The sequence below is a fragment of the Dreissena polymorpha genome, chromosome 2 (genome assembly GCF_020536995.1).
Source record: "Dreissena polymorpha isolate Duluth1 chromosome 2, UMN_Dpol_1.0, whole genome shotgun sequence".
NCBI lineage: Eukaryota > Metazoa > Mollusca > Bivalvia > Myida > Dreissenidae > Dreissena > Dreissena polymorpha.
Genome location: NC_068356.1, coordinates 151,783,828 through 151,802,538, shown reverse-complemented (window position 1 = coordinate 151,802,538; position 18,711 = coordinate 151,783,828). Strand labels below are relative to the sequence as shown.

Below are 18,711 nucleotides of genomic sequence, written 5' to 3'. Positions count from 1 at the left end.
AGCGAATTTCTATGGGAGCATTTTTGCGTGTAAGTAATATTGTTTTAGATTTACTTAAATTGCAACATCATTTAAAGGCTATATCATAGGACTATTCGATGATATTATTTATCATAGAACAATTCGATAATATAACAATTTTAATGATCTTCTATGAAAAAGTTATTCTTTGAAAGACTTTAAAGACAAGCATTTATCTGCTTATACTATTTTGTGACTGTCATTCCCCTATATATTGTTTACCCCTTAAAGTAAACAAAATATGCAAAACAATAAGAAATAATGTATAAGCCATATGAACACTAACACCAGCAGGCAGGAAACTGAGATTTAACACGCGTTATGTTTGCGAGATACCTAGGATATAATTTATATTATAATATAATAATGATACATGTTTTATTTCTTAAACTAGTGTAATGTAATGAAAAAAATATGATAGTGTTTAAAATATCAATAATATAACCTAAATGAACGCAGTATTTCATTGCAAAGGCATGAAAAATGTTCATAGGCTAAACAGTTTGGAATATTTGTATAAAATAATACCAATACCGATTCAAAGATAAACCGCTAAATTTGGAGAAACCCCTAATAACTAAGATTAAACAACAACATCCCAAAGCACACTCATTTGCCCCAAGAAATGTAATTTGAATCGGTACCCTTAATAATATGTTTAATTTATCGTAAATAACGGACCATTTTATGCGCATACAGTCAAATAATAAGTATTTTATTAAGAAATGTATGCAAAAACAATATATGAACAGGTGATACAATTATATTAATACACTACCCATAACATGCCATATGTCTGAATACATTTAAAGTGTTTCTGACACGAAAACTATACATTCATTTTCATTCGGAACTTCTGTCGTTTAATCTCGTAGAGTGGATTTTATCACACATGTATAGATAAATGTTTGAGACTGTATGAGGCTATGCTCATATTCAAGTTATCCTACTGTTTAGCCCTATATATTCTTCCATACATATATGCAGTTTAGATAATTGTTTTGTTGAATGCAGCGCATACTGAATAACATGTTATTCATTGTGTTCGATTTAGAGAATTTGTAATGCAAATAAGTATGGGCATAGCTTATAGAAGTTATTGAGTACGTTTTTTCAGTAGCATTTACCTTTGAATACAATTAGTTGAACATATTATATGTTAAGATTTTAAAGCATTTGATTTGTTTGTATAACGACAATTACCACCTTCGATGCAAAACTCAATACACAACTAAGAACGCAATACAAGATTAATAGTGTTGACGGTTAATGATGCAAAGCGCAAAGAAGATGATTTTTTTTCCAGGAAAAGAAAGGAGATGGAGAAAATGAACAGTCTTGACGGTGTAAATGAGATGAATCTTTTCCATTGAACGAAAGCTGATATAATTGAAACTATTTGTTCTGAAAACGTAGACGTTCGCCTCTCTGGAACAAATACAGGCGCAACTTTAGGCGAGAGAACGTATTTCGCTAATACTGCTAAGATTGCAGACACATATGCATCACTCGATGCGAACAGCGGCCATAGGTTTATGTTTCAGTGTCGTGTTCTTGTCGGAAAGTGGGCAAAGGGACAACTTGGTTTGAGACGTCCGCAAGAAATGACGTCAGATTCGCATCAAAGGCGCTACAACAGTTGCGTAAATCATGTCCTTAAACCTAGCATATTCTGCATTTTTGATCATGTTCAATATTATCCAGAATATATCATTGAGTATACATGATTCTAAACATGTCGTATGTAAGCATCTGTGCCGTGAAATGAATGTAATTTCTAATGTGATGTATAGATATATGAACTTTTCCCACTTAATATCTTGACAGGTGCTGTAAGTGACATAATCATAAAAAAGTAATTGTTTTTGTTAAACGTCAAACATGATGGACATTGTCTAAAAATGTTGACTTAATGATCTTTTCCACTGAATTTGGTTAATGATAGCAATAGTACTTGCTTGTAATACTTGTAAAAGGAGCGGCTGCTTGCTGGTTTTATCGGATACCAACATAAAAGTACATAAATATATCATATTTAGATATGCAATATAGTTTATTCACAAACATGTCTTAATACAGTATTAAGTTTGCCGGAATATATGGTCGACATAAGTAAAATGTTAACAAGCGCCGTCTTTACAGCTGTGGGCTTTTACAGAAACTTTCTTTATGTCCTAATCTTAAAGGCCTTGAATAAGACAAAAACAGAACATCAATGCTTCAATAATACAATCGTTCATCTGCTTACGATATACAATTGTATTATAATATTGAGTTACTTAAAAGTTCTTATCTTGTAACATCACTGATTCTGTATCGCAGCAAAGCTCAGTGCTTGTAGACAAACTATAAAATACATGTTTCGTATCGGGATGGAAAAAAGCAAATATTATATGACTAGCTTTATGATTGTTTTATATCATATGTTATGTTAATCCTGAATTATTATTTACAAGCTTTAATCATGTTGATTGTGTTTTGCGCGTATAATCACTTATTGTAACGATCATTTCGGTTGCGGCTTATAAAAGACTTGCATAGGATATCATGATTGTCTCTCGTTATTATAATTGTGTGGATTTATTTCACATTCACGATATGCTTAAACGACATTTATTATATCAAATAAGTATTGACAACCCTAAAGCCTGATCACTCATTTGTATGTTTGAACGAATACTCTATCCTAAAAATAGATCAATAGTTCTTTGTCATATTTATGTTTCAAAGTGAAGGAAAGGCAATGAAATCCGTTTTATTACTTTTAGCATTATACTCAAACATTAATACGCTATTGTTATATAACCAATTAGTATTTGTTTATGTCTTAATGTCACTCCTACGGTCGGTACAGTATAATATATAATAATGTTTGCAAAATACATATAAACTGTAAGATGGATAACAAGTTTTTAATCAATTTTAATTAAACTATAATACAATGATACGAGTATCTATGATTTATATTTATTATAGTACTATGAAATAAAAATTCATATAACACATTGTTAGGATATGGTAAAACAAATGAAAACAGCGAAAAATATAATGTTGTTTTTTTGTATAGACCAACGTCTATAATCGCGGTAATTGTTAAAGTTAACCTACACATCTGAGAAATGTGCCTGGAAAAAAGTTGGTTGGCATTTTTTAGGCATGGCTTTTTTTTTATGTTTTTTTTTTGTATCTACAGACCCTCTGCTGAAAATCTAGAGAGGATGTAACCTTCTTAGGTGCTTGACATCCTTTTAATTTAATTTTAATTATTGTGATTTATAAACAAAATTGAAAAGGTTAAGGAAGTACTATTGTCTGAAAATGAATAAATTTTTGTGTTCACTAATATAGGTCAAACGGTCATTTAGTGCACTTTTATGCCAAAATAAACATGACAACTGGCATTGAAAATCAACAGAATAAAATATTATGTTCAAAAAGTATTTTTTAAACAATCGAATAGTGTTTGCAAATATTTGTTAACTCAATAAAAATATTTGTAAACTAAATAGAAAAAAGAAAAGGAACCCTTATATATACAATGAAGTACAACGTACGCTTAAAAAAGACTGAAACTCATTTGTGTATTTCATTATCTGATTACATTGTTTTAAGTGTGTACATTCTTCATCCTGTTTACACTGCATATATTTCTTATACTGCTGATCTAATCCCTGGTGAATTACTAGATAAATTCGACAAAGAGAAAAGTGAAGTAAAGAACTTTTCTATCTGGAATTCCTACCTACATTTGGTTGACATCCTTATAAAGTTCATTAAATCTCAAAGAATAGGCGATTGGCTGTTGAATATTGAAGCCTTTTCCGAGATGCTACCGTGGCTAATGGTGTAAGACCGCACAAACTACGCCCGTTGGGGTCCTGTATATCTAGCAGGCATAAACGTATTAAAATATGAAGCACCTGAAGTGTTCAAAGAGTTTATTGCAGGTCACTTTGTAGTCAGGCTGAAGGAAAAAGCATTCAACGGAGTACCTGTCGACCAAGTTTCTTCAGAGGAAGAGTGCATCAAGAAAATGATGCAGCTCTTTGGTTCATATGATATATTCGGAGTGCATGAAGAGGAGGACAGACTGTTCTCAATAGCATCAAAGGATGTTGCAACTAATCATATCACATATGATTTATTAACCTGTGAAAGTCGAGGTAAAACATTACTCAAGGAATTTGCAGAGAAAAGGCTCCAAGAGCAGAATGTTGAATTTTATGCTCCTATTCAAAAGGTACAGTCCAAAACATTTGCATATCTCTCAAAGGAGACAGTCAGTGAAAAGCAGAAAGTGACAAAGATTGTAAAGGCTGACAGAAAGCTAATGCAGAGACTTTTCAATGCAGCCAATTCAAGGACAGCCGTAGAAACAGCATCTGTATTAGAACATGAACTTTCTGATAAATCATAATCATTGGCAAAGGCTAGTGGGAAAATGCATGAAACCCAGGTATATATGATATCTGGTACAGGCAAACGAAGGAAATGTTATCCTGTTCACACAATATCTGAAAACCTAGGTGAAAATGTCAGAAGGAACATTTTGGGGTTTCATGCATTGACAGGATGCGACACCACGTATTCTGTAAATGGAATAAGTAAGAACACCGCCTGGGGGAAGTATATTGCACAACCTGATACATTGGAGCGTGTTGGTAGAGATGGTGATGCTCTAGCAGTTTCTAAATTTCTGTGTATCTGTATGGTTACTGTCAGGACCACTCACCAAACATTGACACATGTAGGTATCGGTTATTTTTGAAAGCCAGGAAGAGATTGGATGTGTTACCCCCAACAAATGATGCGCTTGACCTTCACAATGAAAGGGCAAATTATCAGGCAAAGATATGGCTAAATGCCACAGATAAGGATTTTCAGCCGGATGATCCTATTGATACTGGCGCATGGAAACTTGAAAAAAAAATCATTGAAACCGGTATGGATGAGGAAACCAAAGGTCCCTGCAGTATGTGTCCAGTTAGTATCATGTGGCTGTCAAACCAAGTGTACTACAGCACGATGTAAGTGCTACCGATCTGACCAATGATGCTTGTTTGAATACACATATGAAGCGAATGGCTGTTGAAACCCTAGATAATTATTGTAAACGATAAAAGATAAGGAGATACATATTTTGCCATAGTAATTCGTGTTTTGGAACAAAACTGAACTTATGTAACGTTTGTTAAATAAATTATCACACAAGACCGAAATTATCTTCAGCATGATACAGTAGGTCATAATATCATTAAAGGGAGATGAACATTTGTTGTATTTTATAAATGGTGCTTAAAGATTTTGAAATATATTACTAAATAGATCACTGTTTTTGGTAAAATAATTTCTGTTTTACAATATTTATATCTATTTCAATTAATAGCAATTTGGTGAAGTAAAAATAACTTATCTTGCATAATATGACATTATAAAACGTACAGTTTTAAGAAAAAACATGCATATAAAACAATATATCTATATTTAGACTGTAACGTAGATCACACATGTTTACTTGTAACTATACTTTCATTGTTTAAAGTATCGTAATTGTATTGATAGGATAATGCAGAAATAATTTTGGTTCTTATTATAAAAAGTTGTTATATTATAAAACGAAATAAGTATTAAAAGTCTAAAAATGAACATTGTTTTCTTTTAATTTATGTAATGTAATTTACAATTTACAAAGTTAGGAACATTCACTTAAGATACAACAGAGAAATACTCTTTTCATCATCAAAGTATCCAACTCTCATTGAACAGTTACTTAAAAATATATAATACATGGATCTTTGGTTGGTTTCAACAAACACTGCAATTTACGTTCTTCACGGGTTATAAAAGTGCACTTGATGACCTTTGACCTACTTATGAAAAGCCAAAATCAGTTAAAAAATGAGTCAGTTCAGGAGTAAAATCAGTAATAGTATCTGATATTTCACAATTTTGGAAATGTAACCTCAATTTTTAAAGCAAAATGCACTTATTGACCTTTTGACCTAATTACAGGGTCGACGGCATCACAGAGGGTGACAGCCCCTCCAGATATTTTTAATGTATTTGCAATCATTATAACATAAAAGAAAGCCATGCCTAAGAAATGCCATCATATGTCAGATTTCAGGAAAATTTAGGCCAAATATTATGCAGGACACGAGGACTTCCCACTTAAATAAAATATTATAATACTCCAGCTTAAAGTCACAATCACGTTATAATTTAATACGACTGCGTATCAAAATGCCAAAACACTCGCGTCATAAAATTGAATTATGCAATCAAGTGATTATGCCAGATGTCAAGCTTGTGCAGATTGGCGAGTTGTTTTGCATTTGGTAACAAAGTAATAGAAACGCTGTTTTTGATTGATAACTTACGGTGTTTATGCTTAAACGGTACATTGATGTGAAGTATAACATCTCAATGTGTGTATATATTCAAATTACAGAACACATTATTGAGGATTTGTATACATTAAATGAGTTTAATCGTCTTCAAGTCTTAGCTTCATTTCAAATTTAACTGGAAACGAAAGGGCAAACAGGAGTCCGCTTTGTACACGCAGGACCAGAATGTAGGCAAGTAGGCATGCAACATACAACTTTATCCTACACTCAGAATATCTTTCTATACAATAATTAAACTCTAAGAGAAAAAAAGGTCAACAGTTAGAATACGCATTATTCTAATACACGCGTACACGTGAACATGTTAACATCTAAATACAATTCATAGAGCAATTTAATAATGTATTAATAATTTTTGTACGCAGCTACGATATTTGAAACAAGAATTTACATGTTATAAATAAGTATGTATATTTGCAGTCATTAGCACTCAACAATACTCATATTTTTGATAGACATATATTTTGCACGGCGTCGTTATAATCAAATGCCTGATGTGACGATATTTTTTTTTCGCAGATTGTTCTAACTTTTCTGAGATAGGGGGACATTGTCGTCTAATGATTATGCAACAAAGTACTTCATAACAAACGCGAAAACGTAACCTTCTAGAACACATTTCAGAAATTCTACAACATACACATATAACTCCGAACCTTTTTTCTTTACGCCACGGTGGTTATAGACATTTTGCAGATGATCAAGTTCCCTTGTCCATTTACGATGCGATTCCTAATATCCTGCAAAACAACGAAACACAGTGTTTAAAGCAAAGCTGCATATCTCCTATCTAATATAAAATTACTAACACTCATTCTTGTTAAGTAACGTGTTAGGTTTATGTGATTAGATCTAAAGACTTTAGTGTACTTTTATTACTTTGCTTTCAAGAATTTAATAATAATTTTATTGATCAGCCTACTTGTACGACAATCTTCCTCTTATGGTAATCTTGTGGCGCTTGTTCAAGTCCTTGTAAACCGAGCGTGTGTTGTCGTTTCGTTGAAAATGGCTCTCTATACATCATTATGACGCTCATCGGCCCAGCATATTGTTCTGTACAAATAGAAGCTATTGGTCGGTAAATACTTGTAAAGGTTTTGCATGATAGGTATGACTCCTTCCACAAAACTGATATTGAAGTAAAAAGAAACAACAACGTTTATTCTAGGTTTACCGACACATTATAAAAGTGTAATAATACTTAACCATGTTAAAAACTTTATTTAGCGCGTTATTCCAATAATAAACAAACGCACATCTTTCAAGAAAGGAAAATACGTCAGCACTTTTTTAGCTATATGGCTAACTTTGTCCTATTAAAGTATGTTATTTATTAAACATTAACCTATAAATTATCATCTTACACTTTCGAGATTGACCATTTCGCTGTTTCCATTTCTTTCCTCTGAAAAGGCGTGGTCTTTTTGTTCCAGTTCTAGACACAATTGTTCAGCCCTGACGAGACGGTGGATAATTTTTGCCATTTTGTTCTTCGGGCACCATATAGTATTGTCTGATATGAAATTTTTTTCTCCTATCGCTGCGCTTCTTACCCGTTTGTCATTGGACTGCGTTTTTGCAATCAATTGTTCATGGCATATGGGCAGAATCGTAAGAAAACATGTTTTTATTGAGAATATCACTAAAAATCCGGTTGAAATCGGTTGAAAACAAACCATATAGCGATTTCTATGTTGATGTCGAGTACGGTAACGTACGAAAACGACCTTATTAATATTCATGATTCGACACGTTAATTCAAACCTAAATAAACAAAATTGCGGAGACGGGCGAATTTAGCGGAGAGAAGGTAAGAACAAATGCAAATACATCTGTTACAGACGGAAACAGAGTTGCAACGCTACGTTTTTGCTAAATCTATGTATGTATCTTCCTTACGCTAATAATGTTTAGCGAGAGCTAAATATAGATATAATTTGCATAACTCGCGACGCTGCAAAGATTGCATGTATTTATATTCATATATATATATATATATATATATATATATATATATATATATATATATATATATATATATATATTAGTTTATCGATTCAAAACCGATTTTGACCAGTTTTCGATGTCAACCTCGATAAAAATATATTTCAATGAATTTATGTAAAGTTTATTTCTCGCTTTACAGTTTATATGCAAAACAACGATCTATTCCGCGAACTGGCACTTTAACATATCTACCAACAATGTCGTAACAAATTGTCTTACCTTTAAAAAGGAAAAAGTACAATGGTTAGTGCAAAGCATGGGTTATTTGTATAGATACAATCATCAGCATCCGCACCATCATTAGCATCATCGTCATCATCATCATCATTCGCTTGACATGTCTTGCCGTTGAAGAGAAATAAGAGATGACGACACAAGGATCTAACAATTGAGCTGGGTTCGAAATTCGATTGGGCATCAACAGCAAGGCGTGCCTTGCCGATAAGTGAATGGGCCTCGACAGGTGAGCGAGACTTGACAGGTGAGAGGGCCTCGACAAGTGAACGGGACTAGAAAGTTAAGCGGGCGTCGACAGGTGAGCGGACCTCGACAAGAGGAACGTTTTCATCCATTCGCATCTCGTCTTCAAACACGTTATCCAAAGCATGTGTGTTAGTTTTCTCATGAATTTTGAAATTCTGGATTGGTTGACAACCATTCAATTTTTGTTCAAATGCAAGTTTCACATTTTCATCAATTAAGTAGTAACCTCTGCATGAGTTCGGGATTATATGTTACAATATCTCGCCGAGCGCTTGCATTTCAACCAAATAGTAGTTGTAAATAACATGAACTTTGAAATACATTTAAAATTTAATAAATAATATTTATTCAATTGTAGTTAGTATACACAAATAACAATATGGTCACCTATTTACATATAAGCGAAGATAATCAATTTCATAATAGATTCAAAACTCACGAAAAAGGCAATTAATAATCATTTCAAGCATTTTTGTATGAATGCACTAAATGCAAACAGTATCATTCAAATTAAAAGATTTTCATTATAACGGTTAAGTAAGATATAAAAGGTATTCTTATGTTTACCAAAAAATAGATCAACTATTGCATCAGCAGAAGAAAAACCTAATTTTAACGTGTTGAGCTTTATTTATGGCATGACACTCATTGTCAAACAGTCAATTACAAAACATTTGTACTAGAAAAGACAAACAAAAACATATAAACACACACACACACGCACGCACGCACGCACGCACGCACGCACGCACGCACACACACACACACACACACACACACACACACACACACACACACACACACACACACACACACACACACACACACACACACAAAATTAATACAAATGCGGTCACCAAAATAATTATTTTCATACAGGATCTGAATTTCTGGAGATCTCTTGAATCGTTGCTATCACAAACGATAACTACTATCTTGTTAACATTAATACTATATATTGTCATTTTGAGCAATTATACCATGAAAGTAATACGCAACAAACTGTTATCAAACGAATAAAAATATCAAGAGACATTAGTTGTCCACACAAAACATTACAAAATAGAGATTTAAATGTTAACCAACACACGAAAAGAGACAGTATATTTTGGCACATAAATATTACATAACATTAAAAAAACACACAAATGTTTCGATCACACATACAATAAATGTACCGCGATTGGTATCAGCATTGCATTACGTTTTAAATTAATTCACCATTCGCAAGCTTTCAAAGGAGCTGATAACACGCGATCAACCAGTCAGATATCGATTTTTCAACCCACCCCGTTACAGAGTCTTGTCGCCGCAAAACAGTGCCGTAGTATTCGAATGAGCGTTATATTGAAAATCTTTAACAATCATGAAAGTGGACGTTCAGCCACATTCGCGAAATATAATCCAAACAACTATATTAAATGCGAACATATTACAGATATATATATTGTATGTATAATTTTTGAATTTCTCTATTTACTTTAGCAGCAGTCTTATTAATATTAAAACGTCATTCCATGTTAACTCTTTACCTTAACCGTTAAGCTTTAAAACGTTTTTTAATGATTGTTGATATTATACCTACATATCTTTTCATGAAAGATACTATTTAAATATATAATGAATGATCTTTACAACGTATGTGCTAGTTGGTTACATACGTTGAGGTTAACTTACGCCTTATAATGTACAATTAAGGAAACATAAGTAAACAAATAATAAGAAAATCTGCCAAATATGTAGACCAAGTCATATTTACATTATATGTCAAATAATATACACTTGAACAATTACAATAACCGTTGTTCGCATTACCGTAAATAACGTGAAGCTACAATATAATACCTTAATGTTATATAATTTCAGCTTTAGTAAAGCGGGATTTAAATCAAATAAATAGTCAAAATTTATGTGAATATCGATTATAATAAAATAATTTATGATTATATGTAATTCGATAAACGCTCTTTTTCAGCCTACAAGGTAGTAAATACTATCAAAAATCATCCTTTAATAAGCATATTCATAACATGCGCGTCGTCTGCTGTCGCTTAATGGAGTTCTACAATCTATAGGTTACGCGACTAGTTGGGTGGAGCGACCGGTGATTTAGTGAGTGGTTAACATTCGTTTTGAAAGCACGACCAATGGACGATGTATTTGTCATTTGATAAAAGATTCACTACTGATTGTTGTCTTGATGGCCCCAAAGGTATCCCTTTACAGCACCGGCATACGTCCCAGAAGGGTTTAGCAGTAGGCCGGTCGCAGGAGACCCGGCATATTCAGTGATCTCGTGAAACGTCTGCAGGCTCATTGGACTGTTGGCCTTGCCTCTCTTATATCTCCTGTCCGTATTATGTATCCCTCTATCTTTTTCTGGGGAGGGTTTCAGCGGTGTAGGCACTGGTGAATTTGATGGATGGATAACGCGTGGTACAGTATGTATGTATTGAGTGTTGTGTAACCATGTGGGCGTTGGCATGCATATACTTGAAGCAGAAACATGGTAAGCAGGCAGTGAATGGTATGGTTGAGTCCCGATTGTAAAATAAGGCGTGCTTACATTCCGTTCGTAACCAACTATTGACATATCTGGAAAAGAAACAATGTCTTTCCGCGGATCGATATTTTGTTTCAATTCTTTCTCGATATCCTTTGAAGTTGGATCTGGACTGGTGGTGTCCGAATATGGACGGTGTCCGGAATACGCACATAACTGATTACTTTCTTTATAATCCAAAACATCACCCTCTTGTAATGTAGTTTTCTTCTGTAATCACAAAAAATGGATACTGTGAGATGAATCTTATTTATTAACTTGTTCAACATTGATAGAATCATCATCGTGTGTTTAGAAATAGAGCTGTGAAATAAAATGATTAACTAAAAGCCGTATGTATAACATATCTTGGGTGTTAAGTGTCATGTTAAAAACAATGTTTGCATGTGTTCACTAAATCTAAACTTTTTTTTAATACTGATAATCGTCAATATGCCCAAAGTATCATTACCGCTTCTTCCTTTTGTTTAGGTGGTTGTATGAAAACGTGCCCATGGGACGGTACCTACATGAATATAATTTTCCAGAAATATAGTTCTTGCTGCAATACCACATACTGCATTCATAATTGAACATGATTCAAAATCAACAAATTAAAGAAATAAGACTCAAAAAACATGTTGATAACTCCTGTTGACTTGTTTGCCTATAATAGTAATTATGTTGAATAAAGCAATTTAAATGTTGTGTATATGTTCTAGTATTTGCATGTACATCCAAACAATTTACTCGCTATTTTTACATCCTGCATTATTATTTCTTGGATGCATCATGCGTCACGATTACCTGGGGTTAATTATATATGATGCTACTTTCAAAACTGGTGCACTCAATAACGAATTTAGATTTGTTTTTATTATCGCGCCTCAATAAGCACTAATTCTGTTGCACTGGTGCATATTTAACCATTGAGTATCTTACCTGCAAATAAATCGAATTGTTAAATAGTGATTAAATTTGGGCTACGTGTGATGTTCGATGTGTGATTCAGTCAGTGAGAACTCCAATACTTTGCATGTACCGTTCCCACGCGCTGACACCAGCTTTAGTTATTGTATGCATTATGTAGTATTGTATGTATTGTCCTTACTTGTATAAGAAATTTTGTCATTATTCATAAATAGAAGACTAGCTGATGCTAGTAAGAATTATTATCATGACAATTTTTCTGTAAATCATTGCAAATCGCTTGTGACACAATGCCTTTGCAAATGAAATGCTAACCGTTTTTTTCCAAAGCCGTATCATATTATTGCTTAACCTTTCAAAACATTAAATTCATACTTCATGTGTAACTGGTGATTGATATATTCTTATGAATGTTAAGAAATTCCGCATAAAAGTTAAGAAAAGGCCATAGTTTGGCAAAAACTATTTTATTGAAGAGCAACTCTTACAAACATTATACAAGTTATCTAAAATAATAATATAGTTTTTAAAGATAGTATCATATTTTTCTGTGAAGAGTTAATAAAGCAAAACACAAAATGTATCAGCGTGTACATTATTATAAGCGTATGGGTAACCTGTACATAAGTTGAAGTTTTCTTCATTATCTGTTGAACGAGGTGTTCTCCAGGTAAAACATTTGGAAACGATGGGCCGTGCTTGGTTCTGTTCTTCTGCTTTGGTTTGGTCTTTACTGCCGCGCCCTAAAATAATAATTTATAAGTTACACAAATGTTTTACTTGATACTTGTAGTCTCGCTGATCTTCTTTATGAATTTTCAAATTTCATGTAATGATAAATAAAATGCAAATTTAATATAATTAGTTTTCAAATGGGAGGAATCGTTATTATGTTTGGGTTTTACTATATTTGCAATGATCAAAACAATTATGTGAAGCTAAATTATATTTTAACGAGTCATAACTTGAAAATAATATGAATTATACCTTTTTTGAAACTGCACTTGATGATATTATTTTCTTGGTTACCTTTGGTTTTACATCACCCTGAGCACATGAAATAAGAATAAGCCTTACAATTAAACTGGAATAAAATGTAAACTTGATTACAACCATATTTTTTGGTCAATAAACTTAATGTTTCCACTTACTCTAATATCATTTAAAAAAGATATATCATCTTCTAAAAAATGAAAAATACCAACTTATAGAAAATAGTGAATGTTCTAAATATGGCATGTTCTTAATTTAATGTACTGGACATATAATTCATGTAAGAAGAAAAGTGTTCAATATGTTCTTAAACGCAATTGTTATCTCTAAAGTCTGGTTAGACTAACCGTAAATGCTTCATCTGTTTGTTGTTTCACCAATTGGGTGAAATCGGCTACAATGTCTTGCTGGTCCTCTGGTAGTTGGTCTTGCTTTTTTGAAGGTCTCAGTTTATTGTTTGTTTCACAAATGGTATTGCATGCACTAACATCAATCTCGTAAAGCACACGAGAATCTATTTCTTGCCCTTTCTTCGTCACATCGTCGAACACGTGGCATTGAGCATCTGCTGTTACCAAAATGTCAGATGAATGAACGTCTTTGTTCTGCAACAGAGTGTAATTAAAATTAGTAGCTAATACTACATCCTCTAAAGCAAGTTAAAACTTAAACCAAATATGAAAAAGCACTGATTGTAAGGAATATTTTGGGAATATTTTGTCATTGCCTTTTGCAAGTGGAGGATGTTCTTTGCAAAAGGTAATAGTCTGATAATAAGGTGTTTTAAGCAGCGATAAATTTACTGACCGTAAATGCTTCATCTGTTTGTTGTTTCACTAGTGGGGTGGAATCGGCTACAGTGTCTTGCTGGTCCTCTGGCAGTTGGTCCTCATTTTTTGAAGGACTACGTTTATCGTTTGTTTCACAAATGGTATTGCACGCACTTGCATCCATCTCGTAAATCACGCGAGTATCATTTTCTTGTCCTTTTTTCATCCCATTGTCGAACACGTGGGATTGAGCAAATGCTGTTACCACAATTGAAGGTGAATGAATGTTTTTGTACTGCAACAGAGTGTCGTTAAAATAATAAGCTATTACTACATCATCTTAAGTAAGTTAAAACTCTTACGAAATAAAAAAAAAAACACTAAGTATAAGGAACATTTTCGAAACATGTTTATATTGTCGTTTGCAAGTGGAGGATATTCTTTGCAGAAGGTAACAGTCTGATAATAAGGTGTTTTAAGCAGCGATAATTTAACTGACCACTGCGTCAATTTCTGATTCAAGTGATGGTTTAAATTCCTCAGCCATTGGATTAAGTTTCATATCCATGCTGTCACATTTGTGTTCCATACTGTCCCATTGCTGTTCAAACATGTCCATATTCCCGTCATTAAAGCTGCCATGCTCACGACAGATATCAATGTAGCGTGTCCATATACCACTGAAGAGAAAATTGTATTCGATATATTGCCAGTCAAATTGTATTTATTCATATGCCCTATCAAAACCTGATCACCGATGTTAAGACTAAAGTACCGGTAATGTAATAAAACATGACATTCATTTTGCCAAGTACTACACATTTATTCAATGTTTACAAAATGATGTTAATAAATGCAAACATAAACTAGAAATGGCGCGACAGAGGCCGACGCGTATCCCCACACCGCATGTTTGACCCAGGGGGCACCCCAGGATTGGTAATGGGGCCATGCATAGTTGAGATTGACCGTATTGTCATAAGAGATGTTCAGTATCAATATGAAGTAAATCGGTGTAGAAATGAAGAAGTTATAGTAAAAGGCAATTTCGGGTGGACCTGGTCTATGTGGGCGGGGCGCCTCAGGGTTGGTAATGGGGCCATGCATATTTGAGATTGACCGTATTGTCATAAGAAATGTTTAGTACCAATTTGAAGTAAATCGGTGTAGAAATGAAGAAGTTATAGTAAAAGGCAATTTTGGATGGGCGTGGTCTATGTGGGCGGGGGCGCATCAGGATTGGTAATGGGGCCATGCATAGTTGAGATTGACCGTATTGTCATAAGAGATGTTCAGTGTCAATTTGAAGTAAATCGGTGTAGAAATGAAGGAGTTATAGTAAAAGGCAATTTTGGCTGGGCGTGGTCTATGGTGGCCGGGCGCCCCAGGGTTGGTACTGGGGCCATGCATAGTTGAGATTGATCGTATTGTCATAAAAGATGTTCAGTATCAATTTGAGGTAAATCGGTGTAGAAATGAAGAAGTTAATGTATAATAACATTTAAAAAAATGAGTGAAAATCTCTGACCCGTCCCCACCCCAACCCCCATAACTTTTAACCCAGGGGTCAGATCAAAATTCCAAATAGTGCAGGGTCGCACATATGCTCAAAGCTACCATGTGTGTAAGTTTCAAGGTTCTAGTGCTTATAGTGTAGGAGGAGATAGTGGACATGACAGACGGACTGACTGACGGACAGACAGACAGACGGCGGAGATAACCACAATATCCCCACGCTTTTCAAAAAGCATGGGGATAAAAATAATGATTTATTCGTAGATCTGAGGGCCACCTGCATTCGCCGACTGTACACATTGTCTCTGGTTCACCCACAGCGATCACAAGAGACTTTGCCCTTGTAATAACTGTCGTGAGAACTTTCTTGTTTGACAGGAATCCAAGGTCCGTATTGTCTTCAATTTTGTGCGTATTGCAAGTGCGAACCACACTGATGATCAACACCCTGAACTGTTTGCCTTTGAACACAAAACATTGAACGTTTAAAACAAGGCCCAATACCACACATGTCAAAATCACCGGCTTAAATTTAACTATCGTTATTTTATTTTATTTTTAATGCTGTGTTCTATGTATTGATAAGAATTGTATCACTTGTCTAGATTCACCGGGTAAGTTTGAATTGGGTTTAAAGTTAGTTTTCAAGTATCATGACCCGATGACCGGTGCTATTTAATGTTGGAATGTGTTTTATTTGGCAATTACAAGAGTCTACATATAAATCAATTTCTAAACACTACTTTAGACGTGTGCTGATGAAACAACGAAACAAATATTACCTTGAACATTAGTCACTCTTTCAACATTTACTTGGCCAAACTCTTTCTTGATTTCACCTCGAATTAGTTCAATCTGCATATACATTATTAATTCGTGTATTTTATTCAGAAAAAATTAAATCCTTGTCATATGAAAATTATATGTATATATAAGCACACAACTATTTTACAAAAATGTTAAACAGAACAAATAATTGTATGAACGTCGTTGCATTAACAATGCGCGGTTCAGCACATGATGACATGTGCACTTTGTTCAACTTACCTGGGTTTTGTATGGGGCAACTACGCATATCTCATTTTCTTTGAATTCGTTCCAAATGTCAATAGGCCAGTTACGCTTTAACTTTTGAATTGTATTTACAATCGCCGCAACCTGTATGAGAAAACAATAGTTCCAATAAACTTTTTTATCATTATCATCACGATTTTGTGATATTATCTTGCAATACGACCATGGTAAAACCTTCGTTTGTATCTTCGATTCTACTGATTTGTCCTTAAAGACTCTATAATGTACATGATCTAAATATTTATACAAGTGAAACAAGCACCGTCAATATCACTCATAAAGTTTTATTTGTATTTACGTAGATACTTTTTAAGCACCTTTACCACTTCTTTAATTCCGTATTACCTCTGCATAATTGCAATAGCCTCCTTGAAGATCAGACGGCTCCTCTTTTCCTTTTGCTACTTGAAATGACAGCGGGTACATGTCCGGGTGAGCAGGTATATCTGCTGAATTTTTCAACTGGCCATCATAAAATAGCTCGGACATGAACCTCGTTATGTGGGAGTTTGTCCGGTAATTATCGCAGAGGGTCACCCTGTATGGACTGTTAGGGGAATACGTGTTGTAAAGCCTTTCGATCAAAGACACGTGGAAATCCTCCTTACGAGCAAGACTGGAATAGATCTGCGGGCTCATCTTTAAAAGTAGAATATATTCATTGAAAACTGCATTCAATGTAATGGCTATTAGGAGAAAATTAAAGTGAAAAATACTTTGACGAGAATGCCGAGAAGAAGAATGGGAAAACAACTGTGGTCGTAGAGTATGGACGTGTTAACGGTGGGAAAGATCTAAGGGCACAAATGTACTGGGTCATGCACAAAAGAAGTTGAAAGCGGAATTATTCTGTCAGCATCATATAATTTAATCAATATAGGGAATTTCCTAGTCTTTAATATAAAATAAAGTTTTAAAGTATATAATATTAAATCGTCATTTGCTGCTTAAGCACAATATATTTCAACACAATTAACATTTTTTGCTTTGACAAGATGAATGGGCTTGAAAACGGTCCGCGTGCACTCTGATCAACATCATACGGTAGATACCGTTAGAGGAACGAATGACAGCCCATATTAATAACAGCAGAAAAAATCCATAACAGGATACTGAAAATAAAGATGCACGCAGATTGGGAACCTGACCTGCATGTGGTCTCCGGCAAGAACGACTTTGGTGTTTTGATCCGCCAAAGCCAAAGGTATCAACAGCTCCGTCTCAAGAACCTGGGCAGCTTCATCCAGAAATATGTGGGTAAACATTCCTAAATATAAAGTGTATTGTTAATATTGTATGTACATATTATATTAAAACCAAAACGTATCCCGGTAAGTGTTTAAACACACAAGACCTTTACAATCAGATAAATATGTATTGCATTTCTTTATATTATTTGTATTTTTTAACCTATACACTTTCCTTATATCCTGAAATAACACAAATTCATTGTTTACGTAAAACTATTGATAACCTTTACGCAAATACTGTCAACCAGAAGGAATGCTTTACCTTTCACCTTTTCTAGGTATGACAACAACTTTGCTGATCTAACAGTTGTTATGATTATTCGATGTTTTTCTATGTCTTCTAGATTAGGCTGCCTGATAACACAGACAAAATTTGCAACATTAATATTAACATCCAATTTGCATGGACGATAAATGACTTTAGCAAGGAAAAACTGCATTTCTTCTGCTGTGCAAATAATTTCTACATAAATGCACACTACAAAACATATTCATTAAGATAATCAAATATAAAACAACATAATACATGTGATTTTTAAAATCGCACTCCTGACTTTGGGGCTATGCGTTGAAATGATAGTAAATATCGTTTTAACCAAATGCGCTATTATGCTTGGTAAATAAGAACCAAGAAAACATGCACCATATTTTTAATTCAGGATGCAAAAATAATTTTGTATTACATTTAGCCATATGAATCTGCTAGTATAAGC

At 33.9% G+C, this 18,711-nt stretch overlaps 1 protein-coding gene across 3 annotated transcripts in view; it reads right to left on the bottom strand.

Moving 5' to 3' along the window:
* Window positions 1–9,246: 9,246 nt before the first annotated feature.
* LOC127869460 (uncharacterized) overlaps window positions 9,247–18,711 on the bottom strand; it is a 30,024-nt gene continuing 20,559 nt past the window's right edge. For 2 of the 3 annotated variants that reach the window (XM_052412066.1, XM_052412067.1), the window contains exons 20-32: window positions 18,261–18,352; window positions 17,897–18,015; window positions 17,094–17,387; window positions 16,722–16,832; window positions 16,457–16,529; window positions 15,952–16,135; window positions 14,659–14,839; window positions 14,197–14,454; window positions 13,737–13,994; window positions 13,384–13,443; window positions 13,014–13,139; window positions 11,939–11,992; window positions 9,247–11,697 (exon numbers count right to left, since the gene is read on the bottom strand). In XM_052412066.1, the coding sequence (XP_052268026.1) occupies window positions 11,107–11,697; window positions 11,939–11,992; window positions 13,014–13,139; window positions 13,384–13,443; window positions 13,737–13,994; window positions 14,197–14,454; window positions 14,659–14,839; window positions 15,952–16,135; window positions 16,457–16,529; window positions 16,722–16,832; window positions 17,094–17,387; window positions 17,897–18,015; window positions 18,261–18,352 (2,401 nt within the window). In that variant the 3' untranslated portion in view covers window positions 9,247–11,106. The remainder of the gene's footprint in view (window positions 11,698–11,938; window positions 11,993–13,013; window positions 13,140–13,383; window positions 13,444–13,736; window positions 13,995–14,196; window positions 14,455–14,658; window positions 14,840–15,951; window positions 16,136–16,456; window positions 16,530–16,721; window positions 16,833–17,093; window positions 17,388–17,896; window positions 18,016–18,260; window positions 18,353–18,711) is intronic. The other variant, XM_052412068.1, reaches the window with a different exon arrangement.